We start from the raw sequence: 23,611 nt of genomic DNA, 5'->3' as shown, positions 1-23,611 counted from the left end.
ATATTACAGAGTAATTTCCCTAATAATCCTGTGGTTTTGGTAGAAACTCTGTATGTACTTAGTTATAAAGCGTGTTCTCACTGTGTTGAGCACTGTAATCCTTCGGCCACAAACCCTATTTTAAAATGATAGACAGACAGATCTTACTGGTCCAAGCTGGGAAATCACACAATAATACGTATAACAGTGTAATTATTTGATATATATATATATATATACTGTATAACAGTGTAATTATTTGAGATATATATATATATATACACACACAACAGAAAATACTTGACTACAAGACAGTCAAGTATAGAAAAAAATATTGTGCCTTAGGGGATTCACACCCAAAACCTTTACATTCTTAAAAGTTAAAAATAAATATTATCTGACATGTGAAAAAGCTGCTAATGAATCCCTTCTGAATGGACCCTGAATGCACCACACCCTGCTCTGTTAAGGTGTGGTAGTCCATCACAGCTTCCTGTTGTTGCTGTTTTCACTCTTCATATCTATACAGTATATAGCAGCAAACAGCAGCAGCACTGACCAGCCTTACACCGACTGCCTGATCCAAACCGCTCCCACCCCTTCCCTGCCCTCCCCACCCAGTTTTAGTGTCCTCAATTAGCCTGCTGGGTGACGTCAGGAAGGTGACATGGGTGCCTGTGTTCACAATGAGCCGCAGCTCCTGTCGTTTTCTGCTGCAGCATTACATGCAAGCAGGGAGGAAGGAGAGAATGTATGCGTGAAATGTGCTAAATTAATCTGGCATTTTCTGCATGATTTGAGCAGCAGCTGCAGCCTTCTCCTCCACACTGTACCTCCTGTGCTGCTGCTCTCCTCCTCCTCCTCCTCCTCCTCCCCTGTTCTCCTCTCTGTGCGTTTCTGCAGGGCTGCGCAGCTCCTGACTGACAGAGAGATGAGGGGTGGGGACGCAGGGTGGGGTCACAAGCAAGGGAGAGGCGGAGGAGGAACAGGCAGAGAGAGAGAGCCCAGCCCTTCAATACACGGCAACAACACACCGATACAGAGACACAGAGAGGGACACACAGAGACAGACACAGAGACACTGGACTGGTGGTGGTGTTCACGCAAAAAGAGCAAAAAGGTGGAGTCTTCTCCTCTTTCGACGCGTGGGATCATCTTAACACTGACTGTCAAGGTGGAAAACTAGGCTCCCCCACCCTTCTCCTCCTTCAACCAGCCCTATCCTCCTCCAACACTTCTGGTCCAGATACACAGCTGCTGCCCCAAAACAAGAGACCCTCAGCTCCTGCTACTGCTGCTCCACCCTTCCACCTTCTCCTCCTCCTTCACCTCCTCCTCCTGCTGCTCCTGCAACCGAGATGCACACGGAGACCAGAAACAAGAAAGTAAGTGCGATTGACTGACAGAGAGAGAGCGGGCGAGCGAGAGAGAGCGAGAGAGGTACACTCACAGAGAGAGAGCGTGAGGGAGCGCGTGAGCTGCTGCCACTGACAGATCAACATGTGCCACATATGGATGTCACAGAGAGTGCGTGTACGTGCGTGTGTTTGTGTGCGCGCGCGCAGGAGGAGATGGCAGGTTTTATTTTGCACTGAAGTTGTCCAGCAGTGACCTCATTGCATTTGCAGGAGAGGACGAGCATGCACGGAGAGAGAGAGAGAGAGAGAGAGAGACGGTCGAATGTGTGTGTGTGCGTGTGAAAGTACGTGCACGTGTGCGCGTGTCCGCTCGAGGTCGGTTCGGGTTCACTTTTAAATGATCTCTGTCAGAAGAGAGAGGCAGAGCGAGAGAGGGAGAGAATGAGAGAGAGAGAAAGAAAAAGAGAGAGAAGAGCAGGAAAGGAAACGGAAGAGGCTCAAACTGCAGCTCTGTAGGACTCCATCTTAGCTTTTAAAGGGCCAGCAGCCTTTTTCTGGAGTACACGCGCACGCGCACATATGTGCGCACACATGTAGATTTCTATATTTGTAAGGACACTCAGGCATAATGCATTCCCTAGCAACGGACACTAAACTTAGCTACTGTACCTTAATTAAAGCTGCAGTACCATTGTATTTCACCAGGAACTTTAAAAGTCTGGTGCCTTATTCAAGGGCGTAGAAAGGTCTAATCTGAAGGCTTCACCCCAGTAGTCCAATTTCTTACGTAATTAATCAAGTTCTTTGTTTTTTTGTATTACATCATTGTTTGCCTATCTGTTGAGCAAGTTCACATGGTTGTTTGCTGAATCAGTTCCCGTACTTTTATCAAGTTCCTTTATCATAAACTGTGGGTCTACTGCCTAGTACTTGGTATGATAGCAGGGACCATTATTTAAAATAACCTTTTATTTATCCTTCATGTGTCTTATAGATGTCCTTTATGGTAAAAAAAAAGGATAAAAAAAAAATCCAGAATTGACTCGTCTCATTCGATAGTACTTGTACTCTGTAAATGTCACACCTCTAAAACAGTCATTGTTGACATGTGTCTTGTAGAAGGACAACAGTGTAACCTGAGGTTTTTTGAAGGAAGGAACCAATGTCATGTAACTGTAATTACAGCCTGTAAATCCTCTTGTTCCACATGTTGAAAGACCAGTAGAGATTATGCAAATTACTTTGGGTGAAGGGACTATTATTAGGATACAGTAGTTATGGTACATTCATAGAGTTCCTAGTCCCAATGGTAGAAAGTCTATGAAGTGTTTTCACTTCAGGACTTGTATTCGTCAGGGAACGCTAAAAAATGTCACACCTTTTTGGTTATGTTCACTCCAATACTGCTGCATTACTGCCTCCACTCAGCTCCAAGGAACCACATTACACAGTAATATGACCAAATACCAATTAGCCCCAGTACATCCTCACTACTTTACATAATCCTTTGAGACATTTTTCGTAATGTTTTGTTTTCCTCTTTATTTTATGCTGTTTGCCTTGTTTTTTTTTCTAAAATGCTCTACGTCCACTTCCTCCTTTTGGTTCACTTCGTCTTTTTGGTTTTCTGGATAGTTATGTATGCGTTTTCTTATTTAGGTGAACTTTAGGTGAACCGCACTTGGGTTCACTTACACGTGAATACAGATCCATGTTTTTTAGGGCATCTAAAAAAACATGGATCTGCCACTCTAGTGTAAGACCATGTTCACTGCTCTGCTACAAACCACACGCATGTTCATTCATTTTTGAGTTGCAGACTGCCACTTTCAGTTTCACTTCTTCATCTGTCTCCTGGTTCAAACTTTTAACTTATTTAAAAAAAACAACTGGATTCTAGGTCTACTGCCTGCTGATCTGAATAATCAGTTATCATCAGCGCAAATGGTTCTAAAAACAAAACAAATTAGTTTTAGCTAAATAAGAAAAACAATCAAAAAAGTACACACACAGTGGTAAACACCCAGGTACACTGCCTCCAGCTACAAAATCCTAGCTCCTGATTGGTGCAAAGTGTAAGTATGTGTGGTATTATGAGCAGACATGCCCCGTCATTTGGCCTCAAAATTATAATTTTTTTAATCTCTGATGTAGCAGTGATCATGAGGCCATGAAAACAAAGTTCCGTTACAGTTTGTAAAAATGTTAAAGGGTAGCATCTCAACGGCTCCACGACGTTTCAGTAGCAGGAAATTTTGGAGAAACTGAAATGAGTTTTGCGTTGCTATTGGGCCATGTGGTGAAAGTCCTACAAAAATATGCAAATAAGTCCAGTGATGGAATTGAAAAAATACCAGTTAGTTCCAAAAAGCCTCAGGTTCTGTCTCTCTTGGTTTGACTATTAATAGTTCCTGGAACACATAAAGTTCTTGGTGTTACTTCCATCAGGAGAAACACACATACAACAGTTGCTTGTACCGTTACCAGTTCCAAGCAACTGCACCAGCAGCTGAAATGGTGCACAACGGTTCTAGTACTTCCTGTTCCTGTGTCAAAGACACCCATTGTGGCTAGCACAGTTAACAGTTCTACGTACTTGAACTGGTACTATTGTACTATCCCTATGACAATGAACTATTCTTATAGTAATATGCCTAGATGTTGGTACTATTTTTCCAGTGATGGCACCAAGTATTCTGGTACTGTCTTTGGTAATTAATACTTTGTTATCACAAGAGGAAAAATACCATCAGTTCCTCGTGAGCAATATTTAAAAAGAACAATGGCCAGGGTGTTTTTAATCCTGCCCTCTGCCTGTGAGGTCATGACTGTGGTGCACTTGTGACACAGCTGTGTGCCCGGGGTCCAGCTGACCCCTGTTATCTAAGAACTGATACCGGATACAACCTGGACCTGGTCCAACTTGTAGCCAGGCTAATCAGGTCAGACAGGGACACGTGGTTCTGGAACATTTTCCTTTTTCTTATTTTATTAATAGCGTGTTAACAGGAAAAATGGGTTTTAAATCCTGTTCACATTTTGGACCCGGTCCAGACACACACAAAGAGTGAAATGCGGACGTGGCTTTAGAAAGTTTATAACTGGAGGGTTGAAACTTCAGCATCACCACCATAACTGAAGGATTTGTCAGAGGAACTCAGACCCTGCCAGGGCCAGCAGCCACAGTACTCAAAGACTAATCAGCTTAAAGCAACTTTAAACTTTAAACAACACGGCTTTGAGACAAACGTCTTATAAAAGAGTAACAATGTTTTTGTTTAATTGTTGATGTCCATTTTCAGAATCAAGTGTTTTTCTCCAAAAAGCTAAATCGTTGTTTTATGCTCTGCTGCCTTCATTGCTAACTACAGTTGTGTTATTTTGCAGCGTGGGTCATTATTAGTCAACACTAAGGTTGGTTTTAGTCCCAAAACGTCAGCAGTGAAGACCAGAGTAATCAGAGGTGTGTACCTCCAGGGAGCTAAAATCACTAGTTTTGTGAATGGGCTTTGGTTCAAGTGCCGCGATCATTAGCTTCCTGTAAAAAGGTCTCCTTGAAAACAGTTGTTCACATTCCCTGTTTCTCATTTATTATGTTAACGTTTTGTGATTTTTATAATAACAAAACTGAAAATTTTAAGATTGGTTGAATGTTAGCATGTTTTCATTTTAGCGCATACAATTTTCATACCTCTTATAAAGGTTATATATTTGTGTATTATAGCATTTTTTGGCCATAAAAAACTGTGTCTTTACACCACAGGTGAAGAAGTGTGTTTGAGTTTATCATCGTTTCCTGAGAAAACTTTAATGTTCATTTCCCTGAAACAACCTTGATTGAAGATTGTTTTGTTTGTGGGAACAAAAATCCAATTCATCCTTAAGGCAGTGTTGGTAGGACTGATAAGAGAGCAGTGATTTCTGTATTATGTACTGTGTGTGTGTGTGTGTGTCCTGAATCAGCTGTGTTAGAAATTGTAGGGCAGGGCATAAGTAGTAAAGGCTCCATGAATACAAAGTCTGCCTGTGTGTTTGCATGTGTGTGTATGTGTGTGTGTATGTGTGGATGAGAGAGAGAGAGAGAGAGAGAGAGAGAGAGAGAGCGGCAGGCAATAATTTACTTTTCTCTACAAAATTTCATGAAACTACTTTGAAACTTGATGATGACTCTGTGTGCACATGTGTGTGTGTTTCACACCTTGACGGAACACACACACACACCCACTACGAAGTACACTTCATCTGTATGGTTGTACATGAATGGAGACGGGGCACTCAGCCCGTTGTTGCCCACTCCGATGTGTTCCTCAGCCAACTTTCAAAACTGGGTTTAAACTCAGTTGAACCAATTCTATGGAATTATTCACAAATCAGTTTTCATTATAATATTATTGGCACTGACCTTTGTTTTGCACTTTAGGAAGGAGAAATGTGCCAGAGCCAGTGTTTCAGCCAGGGTAATCACACAGAGTTGGCTCTCTGTGAAGTGTGCAGCTGCTCAGATCTGCCGTACTGAACTGAAAAAAAAAAAAAAAAAAAAATTGCACTCACTATTGGTAAAAACCACCCCCAAAAAACAGACTTCTCAAAAGACTTCAAATGAGCTTAAATTCAAAATAGACCTCAATAGAATTGAATAAAACTTTAATTAAGAGCTGCTAAAAGTATTCTATTAAATATTTTTTTATTTTAATTCACTAAATTAACAAGTTTTCGTTATCTTTTTTGAAACTAACAATTTTTAATTTTTTTTTTCTTTGTCTCTAAATCCAGAGTGAATGCCCTAGGACTGTGGTCAAAACAAGTTGGAATTTCTGCCCTAAGAAATGCTGATCCAAACAACCAGGATTCACTTTCACATTCACAGCTATGGTCGTTTTGCCCAAACCACTGTGTGTGACCCAAAAAATTTTTTGACAGTTGCAAAATGACAATTTCTTTGGTTCCTGAATCTGACCTGCTCTACAGGAACCGGTGCTTCTGTCCTCTAAACCTCCTGGAAAGAGAGAGGAAGTAGAAAAAGTTCAAGTGAACTTCAGGAAGTAATAGCAAAAGTGAGAGGAGGGACATTGAAACCACCTGATCACGTACCGTGGATGGACTTGGCTTGTGTTGGGCCTCGTAAATCGTTTCTTCGTAATGATGCTGAAGCGACGAGGGGCTGGGTCGGTAATTTAAAGGCGCTGGAGATTAGTACTCTCATGCTTCACTGACTGAGCTAAGGGCTCCCTAACAAGTGTGCTCTGAAAAGTGTTCTCCAGGTGGTGTGTAGGTGTCGGAGAGAGCTAACTGGCTCACTGCACTTTTCCATTTTCTTCTTTATGCGTTGCTCTAATTCAAGGTGATTTACGGCAGTTAAAGCAGCGCAGTGAAGTTTAGGAGGGGACGAGTGTGGAGGGGACAAGCATTCTGGCATGTTTTAAAGTTATTTGGAAGGGAAAGAAAAGCTGAGACGCTGACCAGCTCCCTCCAGTATTTCTGGGGACCACTAGAAAGCCATTAGCCCGCTGTCTGCCGGGCTGCATCTGTGTGTGCTACACAGCAGATATAAATCAGAGTGGGGTATGAAGTCACAGCGTGAGGAATGGTTTGGAGCGAGTTAGGTTCATCCCAAGGGTCATTGGCGTTCAGAATGGCATCGTGCCGTGGTCATTCAGTCACTGAATCACTGGGAATTAATGATTATGAAGTGACTGCAGAGCAGGAGGGAGGTTCACGTCTCATCTGTATGGATACGGAGTCTGTGTCACAGAGATGAATCAAAGTTGCGCGCTGCAGTTTTCACATTTTCAACTTGGACTGAATAAAAATACCTGAATCGCAGCAGGCATTGGAGACAAGTAAAATATTAAAATGGACAACAAAAAGAACAGTCCTTCGACACAGTGGTGGAGAACTGCTGAACAGTCGTTCTGTAAATGTTACAATGCTAACATAGGTGGTGCTAAAACCAAAATAAAACCACAATTCTGTCTAAATAAAGAGACACCTAGAAGCAAATTCTTTCGTAAATGTAAAAAAAAAAGACATATTTAATATACTTAATGCACAACCAATAACAGACTGATTTCCAACATTATGATCAACACCGGTAGTTTTGTAAGTATTAAATCGAAGTACTAACTCAACAACATTTTTCCCTTTGGTGACAATAGATATCATAATGGGAGAATATATGAAAATAAAGATATTTAAATAAATCAGAATTTGTCAGAAACTGAATTACACTCACCAGCGTTTATATTAACAACTAAATGGACAATGGAAGTAGGTGTTCGTCACAACCTCGGAGAAAGAAGAATGGACAATGGTGTTCGTCACAACCTCGGAGAAAGAAAAGCCAAAAGTAATAAAAGATCTAAATGGAGAAACTCTGACCATAAATAAGTAATAAGTGGCATTCCATTTTCTTTATGTTAGCCACTGTGCGGTAATGGTATGCCTCATAATTTATGCTACACCTTGGCGTCTGGGGCAGAGCACAGACATTACACCCACTTTGGGCTTCATAAAAATTTCTTCAGGAAGAAAAGTGAATATAAAAACTCAGTGGAAAGTCATAAAATGCACATTCTACTTGAACTGAGAAAGGACACTGAGGTGTCAACTGTAGAAATTGAATTGGAAACATTTTGTTTGGCTATCGTTTGACAGTCCCAGTACGAAGGTATAGATTTGACAAACATTAGCATTAGTTGATTTGTATCAGTTGATAGATAGAGTCCAAAAATGGTCCTGTTTCTGGGATAGAGATCAGACTGATCAGTAGGACAGTTCTGTTATCTAGTTCCCGGTACTGGTTTCCTTGGTGTAAACAGTTGTAGAGAGCTGAACTGTCTTACATGATGACTTGCTGCTGTAAGTCGTTTCTTGCAGTGTTTGGACAAAGTTCAACGGTCGCTTCTTGCTTACGTTTACAGGATCTCGCCGGAGAGAGAAGAAGGAATATTAGTGCTGTCCCTTTTCTCTGTTTTTTTCTCACTGGACAGCCTTGCTTAGGCTGAACTGCCCCAAGGCTTTAGGTCTATTTATAGAGACCCAGTCGTAGTGTTTACACGGTGAAGGCAGGACAGAGTAGAGCTGGAGCCTTCTCCTGTCATGGTACCAAACGTCAACCCTTAAAAGCTCAGATGTTTTTTATCTTTTCAAACTCTGGTACTTTCCAATCATCAGTCTCAGCCTCAGCAGCTGAGCTGGAAGTCCAACATTGATTTGGTGTGAAAGTGAAAAGTGAACACAACATCAACAACATCAACAACAACAACCCTGCACCACCTTATGAGCACAGGCACAAAGTCACAAATCACAGCTGGACTCATCAAGTCTAAATCAGACCGTGTCAGGTGTTATCACACTTGTAAGACACAGCATGGCTCAGTCTGTCAACAAAATACGTCCTAATCCCACTGCTGTAGCTGGTTAAGATCATCAGATCTAGGTGGAAATTGATAATGAAGGATGTTATGAACTAAATTCATGATTTCCAGGAACATATATGCAACTTCTGAGTACATATAGGGGATGTATGAGTACATATATATGAGTTCTTAGAACACGGGTGAATTCAGAGAATATATAGTTGAGTTCTGAGTACATGTATGCGAGATTTGAGAACATATACGTTAGTTCTGAGTACATAGACATTAGTTTTAAGTACATACATGTTAGTTCTGAGAACATGTGGGTGTTTTAAAAGAGAGAGATGATTCTCTATGGCGGTATGTAAATCAGCCACTGGAGACATCAGACTTCTGTGTCGGCTTTAATTCTTGTTCTGACGTGACCTTGAAGCGTGTGTCAGATCGCCGACGCCTCAGCCCGTTTCCTGTTCTCGTACAGCACAGTTCATCAGTGGTCTTGACCCAGCCGGGTGTCAACCATCAGTGCGTCTTTCACCGCAGCCTGGTGTGGCTGATGCTCGCGGTGCTGGCGCCCAGACTCTTTCAGAGTAAACAGTATCTGCTCCAACAGTGGGAGCGGAGCTTTAAGTTTATCTGAAGGTCATGAAGCTGCTGAGAGACTGTCATGTGAGCTTCAGAAGCCGCAGCTCCGTTAGGCACTGTGCGGTTTTTAAACAGCTCTCCGCTCTTCTCCTTCAGCATCGTCTGTGTTCTAACGTCGGCGTTTCTCTTTTTCTATTTTCTGAGCTTTCAGTCCTGCGTTAATAACAGTTTTCGCTGCTACACCATCCTCAAATTGTTTATGCGCTCTGAGCCAAATGTGTCTGAAATAATATCCGTTTGGAGACTTTTATTCTGCAGATCCTCAACTGTTATTTCTTTATTCGGTGGAATTGGCCACAGTTTGTTAGAATAATCTCTGCATCAGAATGAGCTTTACCTCTGTTCATTTAACATGCAGAGTCAAAGTGAATAGAAGTCCCACGGACAGGCTTTCTACGTCGTTTAGAGCAGAAATGTGTGAAGTTTGAGTCTGAAAACAGTTGTACTGCAGCGCCACAGAAACCACATGGGCAATTACATATATAAACACACACACACCCACACACACACACAGACACCGCATCATGTCAGCAGACATGCAAACATGTCTGTGACTGTGTAAGTTGGACTAAATATACAGCAGTTTTTGAGGCACTTACACTGGACAAAAACAATAAATGTCCCAATGTGTACTTTTGGCTAAATCAAACCCCAAAATATCCAGATAGGATATTAATGGCTAAACAAAAATGGCTAAAAATTAGCCAAAGAATGTAAGAAGAAGGTAAAGAAGAAGACAAAGTAGGGAAGCCTGGAAAAACAAACTTTGACTGTTAACTTAGACAGCTAACAGATAACTAACGCAGTATATAGATAAATGGACCTACATGAAAATAATAGTCAAATATTCTTAGCCAGACAACATGCTAATAGTTGCTATAAAGACGTGGTGCTGTATAATTAGCCAGAAGCTAACTATTATTTAAGGTGTTATTGTTAGTCAACAGGTAACAAAAAAGTAAAAGTTTGTAAACCAAAAAGTAGTGAAGTATAGTTTAGGATTAAAAAATTAAAAAAATCAACAACTAAGTAATAGCTTAATATTAGCAACTAGGATCTAGGCTAATACAGACATAACGACTCAGCAGTATCAGCAGAAGCAGCTCAATGTGTGACGTAAAAACACTAACAGCTTCAATCCCTTGAATGATGTGTCAACTGTGAAACACGAGTCTAACATTCAACAGTTAGCCTGTCATTGATCAACTGACACAACGATTCGACGATTAGAGTCGTAAATCTGCTGTTTGTAACCTCTTAAACATTCATGCAGCTGTTTTCTATGCCCGTAATGACAGAATACCAAATACTTGGATTTATGCAAACAGCTGTTTGTATAGATGTAGACATTTAAGTCAATCTCTTTGTGCTGGGACAAATTAAGTCTGGCTTCTTCCCTTTCCCCCCAGGACCACTTTAATTCCTCACCCGGGGACCGGCGGCTTCTGCTTATTTAACGTTCTGTCTGTGACTGCGGCTTAACTAAAAGTTACATTCAGCTCGTGTCACACCCATGTTCAACCTAAAAAGTCACCGTCAGCTGGAATATCAGACGATGAATAACATTGATAAGAAGACTGTGGTTTCACAGACAGAGGAAGTGATATCTGGTAAAGACCAAGAACCTGGAGTTTATTCTCTGCAGTAATGTCAAAAACCTAGAACCTGGAGTTTATTCTCTGCAGTAAATGTTACAGTTTTCAAAGTGAACAACTCAACGCCTGGTCACAGTTATGGTTTCAAGACGGTGTTAATTACTAACAATTTGGTTTTAGAACATGCTCTCATTGTCACTGCTATTTTTAAAATTGTCTAACCAGCTTCTTCAGAACATTCCAGATCATTTAATGTAGTGTCATGGGTTTCTTTCTTTTTCCTTTCATTGAAATTACTTTTTTTTAACGCCACATTTTCTCATATATTCATGTTAAATATGTTGACTATATATGCACATATATACAGTGTCTCTACAGAGCGACTCAGGGTCAAACTGCACTGAAGTCCTACTGATCATGTGACCAATTAATTGTTGAATCCTGAATATTAGATTCAGGATTCACTGATTAATTGGTCACATGATCAGTCATTCTTTTTTGTGTGGAGCTTTGACCTGGAGAAAGAAATGTGAGATAATAATTAAAGGAACGTTTACACAGTTTAATATCCCTCCTGACGCAGCTTTCCTTTTTTTAAACCCAGGGTCAGGATCAGGCTTAGCTTTTCAGTGGGATTTAAACCCGTGAAATTCTTCCTTCTTGCTCTATTTCAGTAATCTGGAAATGAAGAAGCTCAATGTCACTGGAGTGTGTGTTCATTATGAGAGGGTTGAGTAAATGTGTGTCTCGTGGGAATGAGTGGCTGTGTGTGTGTGTGTGTGTGTATTTTACACACATTCTCAGTGTGATTCTGTGAATGGCTTCATGCAATTCTGTGTGTGTCTCAGGCCAGTGTGTGTGTGTGTGTGTGTGTGAAGATATTGGCTGTGTCACCTCAGATTAGGCCTTGATGCTGCTGATGCTGGTGATTGTGGTGGTGGTGGAGAGTGACCTCCTCCACACCCTTCCACCCTCAACAACCTCGCTACAGTCATTATCAAGGGGGGGGGGGGTACGGGGGGGTCTTGTCGTCATGGCAACTGTGACAGTGCTGCCAAAATGGCCACACTGAAAAGACGAAGAAGAGAAAGAAAAAAAAGGGAGGACGTGGGAGGGGAAAGCTGGGGGTTGGGTGTGGGTGGGTGGAGGAGGAAGATGAGGATGAAAAGTCTGAAAGTGAGAGTGTGGTGAAGGAGACGGAGGATGTGGTGCTGACAGAGACGTATGCGGAGGATGGCGGTGATGAAACTATCTGATGACGAGGTCACAGTCACTGATGGAGGATTATCTGAGACCATGATCTGAAAGATAAGACAAAACAGTGGCAAATGGAGAGATTTTAAAAATTGATTATATACAAACTAAATAATAAATAAATGGACTTTCCTCCATCACCTGGTAACCTCAGTTCAATAAAGGTCGACGTGTCATGTCTTTGTAAAGGTAAAAGATAGGACTTAAGAATTAGCACGTTATTCATATTCATTAATATGTGGTAATAAATATTATAATAGTATAAATAACAAGTTTTTTTTTGTATAACCAGTTTCTCAGTAAAGACTAAAACCCATTTGCATATTTGACTCGACATCTTTCTGTATTAATAGCGCCATCATCTGGCTTAGTAAAACAAATAAAAACAGGTGTGAAACACACAGGTCTATTGCACTACATTCTGTTCCAACAAAATACAGAAAAATAATTTGATTTGATTTGTCTTCACCAAGTGGATGTTTCGACAGTTTGACGAGTTCCCGTCTCCTTTTCTCTCATGTTTTCACCTGATGTTTTTCCTGATGTCAAAGAAGGAGGAGGACACAGAAATGTTGGGGTTTGAAAAGGTCGCTTTCAATTAGCAACAGCTTCTGCTCAGAAAAATGACTAATGGACAACGACGGTATTACAGCTGTGTGACTGCACTGGGTCTTTAAATCCTGCGTGTATTTATGTTAGTGAGGGGCTGTGTGTGTGTGTGTGTGTGTGTGTGTGTTTACTCACACGTTTATGTTTGCGGTTAGTTCAAGACTGTAAGTACTTTGAATTCCATGTCAAGGAACCATGTCTTTGTGGTTTACGGTCGACACGTCAGTGTGTGTGTGTGTGTGTGTGTGTGTGTGTGTGTGTGCTCGTGCTTTTTTTGTGACGTGTACATTTGGCTTGTATAAAACACACACATCTTCTGGACTCACTGGTCCTTACAAAGACCAAATCCTGGTCTCAGTGCAACGTTTGAACAACATCGTCAGAGACCTTTGGTACCCTCAGCCCACCGATGAGTCACCGACCGTCCTGCTGCAGGGGCTTCTTCATTCGTGGAACCAGTGTCTCCCTGGTACTTTCACTAATTACTGCTATGACTGTCTGTGGTAGATAGTCATCTAGTTGTTTTTCTTGGTACTCTCCTCTGTGTATCAGTTCCTTCGATGGAAAAAACACACACTAGTTCCACTTCTTGCACTGCGCCCCACATGTTGGCTAACTGTGGCCCAATTCACAGCACAAGTTTCCTTTAGTAAAAACAGATTCTTTGCAGTTCTGTCCTCTGTAACATCCCTGGAGTAAAAACTCACATATTTGGTCCCGGTCGCTCTATTTGCAGTATCTGGAGTACAGAGTACTAGAAGTACTGTAGCTGTGTTTGTAGCTTCGTGTTTCTGAAGTATGTTTCTGCTGCCGGCCCTAATCCAGGCCCATGTCTCTGTGGTGGAACCTGGTACTATTGTCTGTGGTGCTGGCCTTAATTCTTAAAACTTGTATCTGAAGGGTTTTTGCTCATGGTTACTGCAGTAGAAATGCTCATTGTGTTGGTAATCCTTCATAGTTTCTAGTACCGATGTCTGTCGATGAATCAGGTGATTGTTGATTAAAGGATTAGAAAAATAAGGTGAAGCTTTTGGTTTGCCTTAAATGGAAGTCAATACGGAATGCAGCTTTGTGTGTGCGTGTGCGTGTTTCTGTGGGCAACTGTGTATGTGTGTGTGTGTGTGTAACAGGGGGTGTAGGGAAGTTGCGTACAGTTTTGCGTCAGCTGGGTGTGGTGTGATAACAGCTATAGGCTGCTTCTTCACTCATGATCTTTTTGTAGGTCTCTCTCTCTCTCCCTTTCTCTCTCTCTCTCTCTCTCTCTCTCTGCCAGATGGAGACACTCCCAATGTCGCTTCACTGCGTACACACACTCTGTACTTTGAGTGTCCAATAAATAGTGATGAAAATAAAGATATCTCCCCACATTCTGCATTACCACGAAGACAACTAATGGTTAATGGACGTCTCTGTCGGCTCCGTTTCACTGAACACAGACATGTTCACAGACATGGGTCATGTTTGGCTGCGAGCCAGTCGGCAGCATCTGTCCGCCATAAAAGATCCAATCAGCAGCAGCCATGACGAGTCCACAGAGAGACACCAAATAATCCAGGCCTGAACAAGCCAGGTGCAAGAACAAAAAAAGTCTGAAAAATCACCACAACATCTGCCCACCAAACTACAGCAGTGCAACACAGTCGTGGTCGAGAGCGAGCCGAGACCAAACAAGTTAATGAACGTGAAACGGGAATTGATTCGAGAATTAATCATTACTTTTTATTTATGGGAGCGGTTTATCGCCTGTTTCATTAGCTTCGTAACATTTCCTAACCAATTTCAGCCTTTTTGTTTTGGTTTTTATTAAACATTTGTTTTTGTTTTGTTTTTTGACCACTTCATCATTTTACCAACCAGAAACTGGAATAAAGGAGCAGTCGTTAGCTTCAAAAGCCATTTTAACAAAGCTTAAAGTCAGGCTTAAAAAAAAAAGTATCTCCAACTATAATGTTAAAACCTTTATGCTAGGGGCTAGTCCTATTTTGCTTTAATTTTGCTACCTTGTTTCTGTGCCTTGTTTTTGTCATTTAATTCATTTGAACGATCATAGCTATTTCTGAGGAACCATTTAGCTGCTACTTAGCTATTGGCCCATCTTTGAGCTGCTTTTCAGATATCTTTCGATCAATTTCAGCCCTTGTTTCCTAGCTCTTTGTCTACTGTTGACACGGCTAAGGATGTGTTGTTTACCATGGAAATGTAATTGGACATAATTAGATGTTTGATTTCCAATATATATATTCTGTAATTACAGTCATGAGAATTTTAAGTTCACATGTTTCAATGTTACTATGTTACTATTCAGACTTTTATCAATCATTTACAAAATATTGGTGACATTCCTGAACCCATATCAGCTAAAACAGAGGGGCTCAGGTGAACTCTGTGACATTTTCAGGAGGTCATATTGTCCACACTCACTCACTTTTCCCTTACTTTCTGTCCTTTTTGTTTTTTTTTTCTATTTTCACTTTGTTCGACACCTGCCAAAGGGACAATATGTTGTAACAGCACTGACCTTTGACCCCTCTCATTGGGTAAATGTTGACTGTCAGAGCGTGTCGGACAGACCAGTCAGCTGTTTTTTTCCCTTTTTCTGCAATTTGCTCCAAGCTCAGAGGTCAGATCTGACTGTCCAGTTGGAGAGAGAGAGAGAGAGAGAGAGAGAGAGAAGACCTTAATATTACATTAACATATGTCTTACATAAGGACATGTTAATGTTAAGATGGTGGACAGTCTGTGTATTCTTTTTTAAAACACCTGGAAATGCATTTAGACATAGTACCAATGCTGGCCAGCAGGGGCAGACTAAGAAAAAAACATTGCCTTTTATTTTAAATTAGCCCAAAGCGTAGCAATTTGACATTAAGTTATGGATAGAGGTTAAGTTTGACCAAAGCTATATGTTAGCTTAAATAATTGTTTTTTTCTTTTAGAACAGTTTGCTCTAATAGAACTCTGTCCCTTTAAGAGTCTGCTGTGTGTTTGCAGTTGTGAAGGAGTGGTCATCGGGGAGTGGGACATGGATATGTTTGTCTTAGAACAGTGAGACGATTTCATTGTTCGTTATACTGTTAGCTACTCATTCACCTCTAATTAATGATTCATATGAGCATCACAAACGACCCCTTTCTTGTCTGTTACGTTTTAAAATCATTTTCTTAACTTTTTCTCCATCTCCTCGGCTGTGTTTCCATATATACTTCCTCACATGTGTCTCTTATTGTATTTGTTAAGAGCTAAATTTTTCTAGGAATAAGGTCCTCCAAAAAAACTGCTTGTGTCATCTCTGTCACTTATTAACCAAGCCCCGCCCCCTTCCACTGACTTCACAGTGCCCTCCCTCTCTAACTGAGGGTCTGGGTGCCTCTCGGGGACGAGTCCATATGGGCAGGGGTGTTTCTGCATGTGTGTGTGGGTCGTGGACTCCAGTTACAAAAGTTCTTGTTCAATATTTGGACACAACTATGAGACAGAGTGATCCCTTCGCACTGGACCAAAGACTTAAGCTACACCCCCCTCCACCCCCCTCCCCCCAAAAAAGCAGAGGAAACTGTGCATCAACATCTTTTTTTAACTTAAATTTGCATTAAATTAGACCTAAATATCTTTGATGATTAAACTAAATTATGCTAAATTTATTGGAGTTGGCAAAGATTGGAAAAATACTGGAAGCATGTTTAAACTTGGCTAAGGTGAGGCATTGACATTAGCCAGAAGTTAGCAATTATACAAAATAACCAGTGACACAGCTAACCGACAGAAGCTAAGCTAGCTAAAATGTTCAAATAACAACTAAAGAAAAGAACAAACATTAGCTAAATGTTAGCTACACCAAACATAAAACTAACCAGATCAGTTAAATATGAATAAAGCAGTTAGTGTGGGCTAAAACTTAAAACAAAAGCAGATCATGATGAAAAATTAGATCATGATAATGAGGAGTAAACGTTAGCCTAGCAATAGCTCAAAATAACCAAGAAAAACTCAGAAATGGTCCAAAAACACCAGTGTAGAATGTTTCAAAGAGCCAGTTAATTCTTTGATGCAGTTTCGTGTGAATCTTGTCTAATGATTTTGTTTCAGTAATGCTTTGGTTCTTGGGTGTTTCATGGGTGTGGACAGCCTCACGTGAAACATGCATTGGAAGACTCGTGCACAATCGCAGACCCTGTGGCGACACAACATGAGCGGAGGAGTGAGTGTGTGAGTGGGGGCAATCCCCCACCCCCCACCCATAACACACACACACACATACACACTGAGCCTAAGGCTGTGGCAGTGAGGCAGCAGAGCAGTGACAGAGAGGAGAGCACTGACCCAGATAGTCTCTCTGTCCCACCCTCCTTCTATCTCTCAGGCACACTGTAAAAAATATCCACACGCTAACTTTTCTATGTTGATCAATAAGGATAGTAATGTATTCTTCTACGTTGTTCCATGTCAAACCAATACATCTTGACAGTTTTTTAAATGTTAAATGTTTGTCTCTTTGCCGACCTTGCTGGTTTACCACAGCTTCCTGTGTCCAGTTGCTGCGCTCAGTCTTGCCGTGGTGGATGACCTTTGACGTGAAGACGTCGTCCACGCCCTCACCTTAGGAGCTGAGTTAGTCTGTTCCTCGGCCTAGTTGAAGGCTGCCACACAGCTGATGTCATCAGAGTTAACCAGCGTGATCGTTAACACCTGCTCAGTGTTGGTTAACCTTAAACCTAATGATAATCCAACTAATGTGACCAGTAACGAAGACAACGGGTCGTCACAACAAACAAACCGAGATCTGATTTAGATTTTTGTCCTCCTGGTTTATAGGTGTGAATCCACCATTGAACCACATGCTGCTGTTCAAGGTTAATGAGTGAGGGTGTGTCACAACAAGCACCTGGTGTGGGTGGTAACCACCGGCTACACCCAGTCATGGATGAGGGTTTTCTGAGCTACCTTAATAGCTACGTGAGGTATAAAAAAATAAATAAATAAATAAATAAAAAATAAATAAAAAACTTTTCATGATACTATCGGACGTCCAGCAGACAGGGTTGTTTTGGTATCAGTCGGCCTCAGCGTCATCTTTTTCAGTGGTTCCATCTGGGTTGGAGTCCGAGGTAGAACATGTGGGAGGCTGTGGCTCCTGTCAGGTCACCATCGTGAGCTTGTGACAGGATGTGAACGCTGCTGCTGCTGCTGCTGATCTGAATCTTAGACTCAGACCCTGGGACCAACCGAGCCCCTCCTCCCTACACTACACATACTCACCACCAAGACTGAAACTCTACTCTTCTCAGCGTCGCAGTAACAGAAGTCCGTGACACCAGCAGGTGTCAACATACGGGATGAAGTTAGAGAACAAACAGAGCGTTCCCTTCACGCTCGCTCAGTCTTCACTGGATAAAAATACACTCCCAAAGCCTGTTCTGGGTTACATGGTGGACTAGTGGTTGGTGCTATTGCCTTACAGTAGGAATGTCAGTGGTTTGAAATCTGGTGGTGACTGGTTTCAGTTCGGCTCCTCTAACGGATATTTTTGCCAATTATCAGCTTATATTTTTCTTTGGATTTTTTTTTTCAATTCAGTTCAAATTATATGGCCTTTATTTAATTAAATTAATAATTCTTCTTTTTAGTAATTTTTTTTTTCATTTAGATGTGTGTTCCCAAAAAAGGACAGTATGTCAAACATATGGCCTGCGGGATCACTGGAGGGGCAGTGGTCCATTACAGCATTTTTGGCCTCCACTGGTTTCCGTACGTCTACTTTTCTAATCTTTTAGATTTGACCTGAAAAAACGTGGATTGGTTTTGCTTAAATCACTGTGAGGGAATAGTGTGTTTCTGTCCGACTCGGTCCCTCTCCACCCCCACCCTGACTTCCTGTGGTGGGATCAGAGGCTGACACGGTCACACCCACCCCACCCTTTTTATTCCTGGAACACTTCCACAGTGGGACCCCTCCTCCAGGGAGAGGACACACGCACACACTGAGTGTCATTCTTGACAATCCCTAGGCATCCGTTGCCACATACACACATTCTCACAATTGTCTTCCTACAGACCTGAGAAAAACTCTGAAACATTCACACAGACGGCCCTGAACCGACCACTGCCACGGGAGGTTCATCATTGATTATCGGGTGTTTCTAAGTGTATTAGCCTTCGAACCAGTGACGTGGAGATTATTCGGTCGGATGTCGACCTCGGTGACCAGTGTGGAAAACACTGCACCGTCATGACCCCATCACTGCAGCAGATGTGGATCAAGAAGGATTTTTTGTGTAGTTGTGTTTAGTGTGCGGTCGATTTTGGGTGTGGTTTATAAGCCGGAGCAGAACTCCAGAAAAGTCCAGACAAACTTCAGGCTTCAGCCCAGTGTGTGTGTGTGTGTGTGTGTTATTGTGTAGTAGATTTACTGCACTCTCACAGTACTGTCTGCGTTGTCCTGCATCTCTCTGCTCCACCCAGTTGGACTTAGTTCCAGATCAGGTTTAAACAAACACCCTTTATTTATATCCAAATCCTGTTCGATCGAGGTCTGACTGCGGCAGCACACTCCTCCAAAACTGGATTCTTCTCCTAATATTTAACAATCTCACCAGAAATCAGATATTCCACGGCTGTAAACGGTGATCGTTCTCTGTCTTGGTCGGTGTTCTAGGTCCTTCTTTACATTCAACAGTGACAGAAAGATAAATTCCCTGGAAAAGTAGCTGCACCGGGAAAAAACAGACTTTAGCCACCCCGAAAAAAGTGTTCCAATAAAACCGATGTCTTCTTACGTCTACAATCTGAAGAATGTGTCTGAAACTTTATGGGTTTTCTTTCCTTTTCTAAATGGAAAATCTTATTTAGTGGCTAAAATCTTTACCACATTCTACCAGTTGTACGTTGTATGAGCAAATCTTCAGCACTACAGCACACAGTAGGTGTTGATGTCATCTGCCTCCACTTTGAATGTGTTGTATTTTGTCTTCAGTGGTTCATTCATGTTGGTGAGAGCCACTCAGCTCCTTAGGCACTAGAAACTCAGCAGGTTCCAAAGAGCCTGCAGGCTTAAAAATTCAAATTCTCTGAATGGGCCCTGGTAAAAAGTAACAGTTGAGCTGTTTACAAAGCAACAAGTCTTTACAGTACATTTACAGTAGGAAATGGCAGATTCACTAAAAGATGTCCTGTCTTTTAGCTCAATGTTCACATTATTACATTTACATTTGGCTACTAGCCAGAAACTGTAACCTTCTGCCTAATTTTAACTAATTTGTATGTTTTGGTATTTACAGGCTTTTATGATCAATTACTATCTATATTTGGCCATTTTAAAATGTGTTTTGGTAGCTTTAGCATTAGCCTTGAGTTTCCTTTTAGTTGATTTTGCTTTGAGCTCTTCGTGTCAGATGATGTTTATTTTTCTGTGAACTCAGGACTCTGACCTAAAGAAGACTTTTGACTTACAAGTCAACAGGGGGCGTCTGGGCCTCGTGTTTATTTTTGGTTAGAATGACATGCAGGGAGACCTGAGGACGATGTCGGAAGATGGTGGGAACTTGGTGTTGCTTCTTTCCCCAGCGTATTTACAGTAATGTTTGGTGTAATATAAACGTGTCTTTAACCATAGAAAAAAGACAGTAACTGACAACAAGAACCATTGGTTTCCTGGTATGAAAACATCCTGGTTCATGGCAGTAGCAAAGCTGCGTAAATGTCAGTACCTACAGTACATCTTTTTTTTTTTAAATCTCTGGCCATCCCTTTAAAGGATAAGACTTCCTCACTTCTCTGCTGTCAGCCTTTGGTGGAGTTTTTCCTCATCATCTGGACAGTCTGTTGGCCTCCAGCTGTCTGCGACAGACAGACAATAACAGATCCTCCCTCCTCCAGATTGTCTGACCTAAAGCTAAAAATGTAAACAAAAACGCTGGTTTTGTAACAAATGGAGAGCGTTTTGAATCTCATCGGTTTGAAAGAGACAAATGTATTGTTTTTTCTTCTTCCATAAACATTTTAGTCTTTTTGTTGGTGAAAAATAAATGTAAAGACTTGACTTTTGGCCTCTTTAATAACATTGTTATTTTACTAGTATTCTGTCCAACTATTGGTGTTTTTTTTAAACTTATGGTTCATTTGAATTTCCATATGTGTCCAACTATTGGCATTTTGTGTTTTTTTTAACTTATGGTTCATTTGAATTTCCATATGGTTCAATTTTATGCAGATGACACTGCTGTATTTGTTGCTTCTACCCTGAAGTTGTTGATGTTGTTTTTTTATAGTCCACGCTCGGTTCTCTGTCGACTCGGCAACTTCTTTTTTAATTTAGATTTTTAATGATCCATTTTATGTTGCGACTTGGCAACGTTTAAATGACGATCACCTCAACCATTGGCCTTCCCTCTGCTGAGGACTGAGATGAACAAAAATGAAGAAGAATATTTCTGTACCCGCTGCATTTCATGTACCAACTGCCCATTAGAACCATCACATTGTATTCAAATTCAGAGTTAGTTGTAAGATATGATCCGTCCCTCTTCTCACATTCAAGGTGCAACAGTGTAAAGTGCTTCATATTGTAAATTGTTGACTGTAAAATAAGTGTTTGTTCTTTAGTTTGGGGGAGGGTGTGGCAACCAGCTGCCTTCACCTTTGTTTAGAACCACAGAGGGGGTTCTGTGAGAAACCAGTGTGTGCGTGCGTGTGTGTGTTGAGAGTGTGTGTCTGTGTGTAGGAGTTGGGGGCGGTGCCTGCAGCCACACCCCGGCTGATTGGCTCCACCTCACTGTGGAATCCACAAAAACAACATCAGACAGTCACTCTGAAAAGAAAACAAAACCAAATGCTTCAAATCAAATCTTTTTACCCACACGGAAAACAAAACCAAACGCTTCAAATCAAATCTTTTTACCCACACCTTGGTTCAGTTCAGTGTTTCTTAAATATTTGAGGTGAAAAGTATATTATTTTAACCTAAAATTGTTTGGTCATAAAAAACAAATATGAGCTAATCTTTGGTTTATTTGCAGGTAAACTTTCTTAAAAGTTGTGACTTCCTCTAGGATATGACAGTGAAGGTTTCTTTTTGTAAATCATCGGGTAATTCACAGCTAACTTAGCTATAATCAAGCTAATTGACCATGATCACTGAGGGAATTTACGAATTAGCTTCGTACATGATTTAAGCTAGCTATGCCTGGGCTACTTGTAGCCACATTTCAGACTTTTGCCCTTAAGCTAACCTTTGGCTAGTTTCACCATTTTTGCTTTTCTCACTATTTCTAAACTATTTAAAATGTTTCAAATAGTCTTCAATACTTTAACTTAACTCAAATCAATACTAGAGTATCTTCAGGGCTAACATTTTTCAGGAAGAATATATTATTTTATGATCTTCTAGAAGTACTTACTTATTTATATGGTATTAGCATTAGCATTACCTTTGTTTGGCGTTAGTTTTAACTACTCCAAGGCTAATATCTGTCTAATGTCAAGCAATCGTATAGAGAACGTTTTTTTTTTTATGAATCATGTGGGTCATTAACAAGTGACTTCTTTTGACTGATGTTTTGACTGAAGCGTGTTAAGAAGTGGTAGACACAACAGCATTTGTTACTGCATTGTTAGTATAATTCACTTTAAAAGGCAAGTAAGCAGAGGTGTATTGTTTACCTTCTGTATGTGCGTCAACATTATGTACACACCCATCGTTTTCACAGACTTCATTCAATACCAGCCTCAGCTTTAAAAGAGCAGCAGTTCGCTACACGATATTAACATACTGTACATGATGAAAGAGCGTTGATTCTCCCACACACAACTAAAATTAAACTCCAGGTCATGACGCCATACTACCAGATCTAGTAGTATGTGAGTATTCTTCTATCAACACGTATGAAGCAGTTAAAAATAACCTGATCTGGCCCTTTATTGCGACACCTTTGTTTTCGCGAGAAGCGTTTCCTACGATATGGAATTGACATTGTGTGAAAACACGTCTGACAATGATTCCAGGTTAAGTAAAAAAATGCAAATTTAAATGTTTTTTTTTTTCAGATTTTGACCATGACCAGGTTGATACCAGAAACAGCTGACCTCAGCGCAGTATTAAAAACAAATAGAGAACAGAGCTGGACGGGACGTTGCGTTTTTTACAACTTCCACTTTAGTAAATCAGCAGAGTTGAAAACCTGGGCTCCGTATCAAAGAGTGAATCACAGAGAGAGTAGAGGAAAGGAAAACAATCAAATGTTGGTGACAGAAATAAATCAATTTAGTTTTTCTTGGCTTTAAATCAGCTCTCTCTAACACGAGCGAGTGACATGATGGCGTTATAAAAAAAATAAAAACACAGTGACTCCGTGTGTTTATCAACTACAGGGATACATCATTAATATTTACTGTTGAAGTATCTGAACCTCTGACACCAGAGTCCATGGAGAAAGCTTGGGTTTTAAGCTCAGTGTGACACAGGAGCTGCTGCTACGCTATACTGTTGCTACATTAGCCGTGTTTGTCACTGAGGTGAAGCCAACAAAGTCACATAATTACAGCTTTGAACCAAGGCCTGGACACAGCAGTAGATAAACTTCTCTGGGCTTTGAGGTCAAATCTCCAATTTTCAGAATGGACTCTGGTTGAAGACCTCTGTTGTCTGTGCACATCTGTGCAGTGGGTGAAAATTCATGTTCTTTAATATTTCATTTTGCTTTGATAAGATGCTTTTACTTAGTTTTCACAGATTTTTAATTTCAATTCTTTTAATTAATTTTAATTAATTTCTTTTAGTGTAAAACTAATGCAAAAGTGAATTATAATTTATTTTATTTA

The 23,611-nt window shown here is 40.9% G+C and overlaps 1 protein-coding gene and 1 long non-coding RNA gene across 2 annotated transcripts in view; one reads left to right on the top strand and one right to left on the bottom strand.

The window, feature by feature from the left end:
* The first annotated feature begins 582 nt into the window (after positions 1–582).
* The window catches only part of klf8 (Kruppel like factor 8), a 49,687-nt gene continuing 26,658 nt past the window's right edge, over positions 583–23,611 (top strand). The window contains exon 1 of the mRNA XM_008332731.3: positions 583–1,364. Within this exon, the coding sequence (XP_008330953.2) occupies positions 1,338–1,364 (27 nt within the window). The 5' untranslated portion in view covers positions 583–1,337. The remainder of the gene's footprint in view (positions 1,365–23,611) is intronic.
* LOC112488652 (uncharacterized) lies at positions 6,112–11,625 on the bottom strand. The gene is made up of 3 exons (XR_003052970.1): positions 11,006–11,625; positions 7,662–10,965; positions 6,112–7,622 (listed from the first exon to the last, which is right to left on the bottom strand). It is a non-coding gene; the product is annotated as an uncharacterized LOC112488652 (long non-coding RNA).

This window comes from Cynoglossus semilaevis, chromosome 19, assembly GCF_000523025.1.
Source record: "Cynoglossus semilaevis isolate Cse_v1.0 chromosome 19, Cse_v1.0, whole genome shotgun sequence".
Lineage (NCBI taxonomy): Eukaryota > Metazoa > Chordata > Actinopteri > Pleuronectiformes > Cynoglossidae > Cynoglossus > Cynoglossus semilaevis.
The sequence above is the reverse complement of the archived record's forward strand: the minus strand, read 5'-3'. Positions and strand labels throughout refer to the sequence as shown.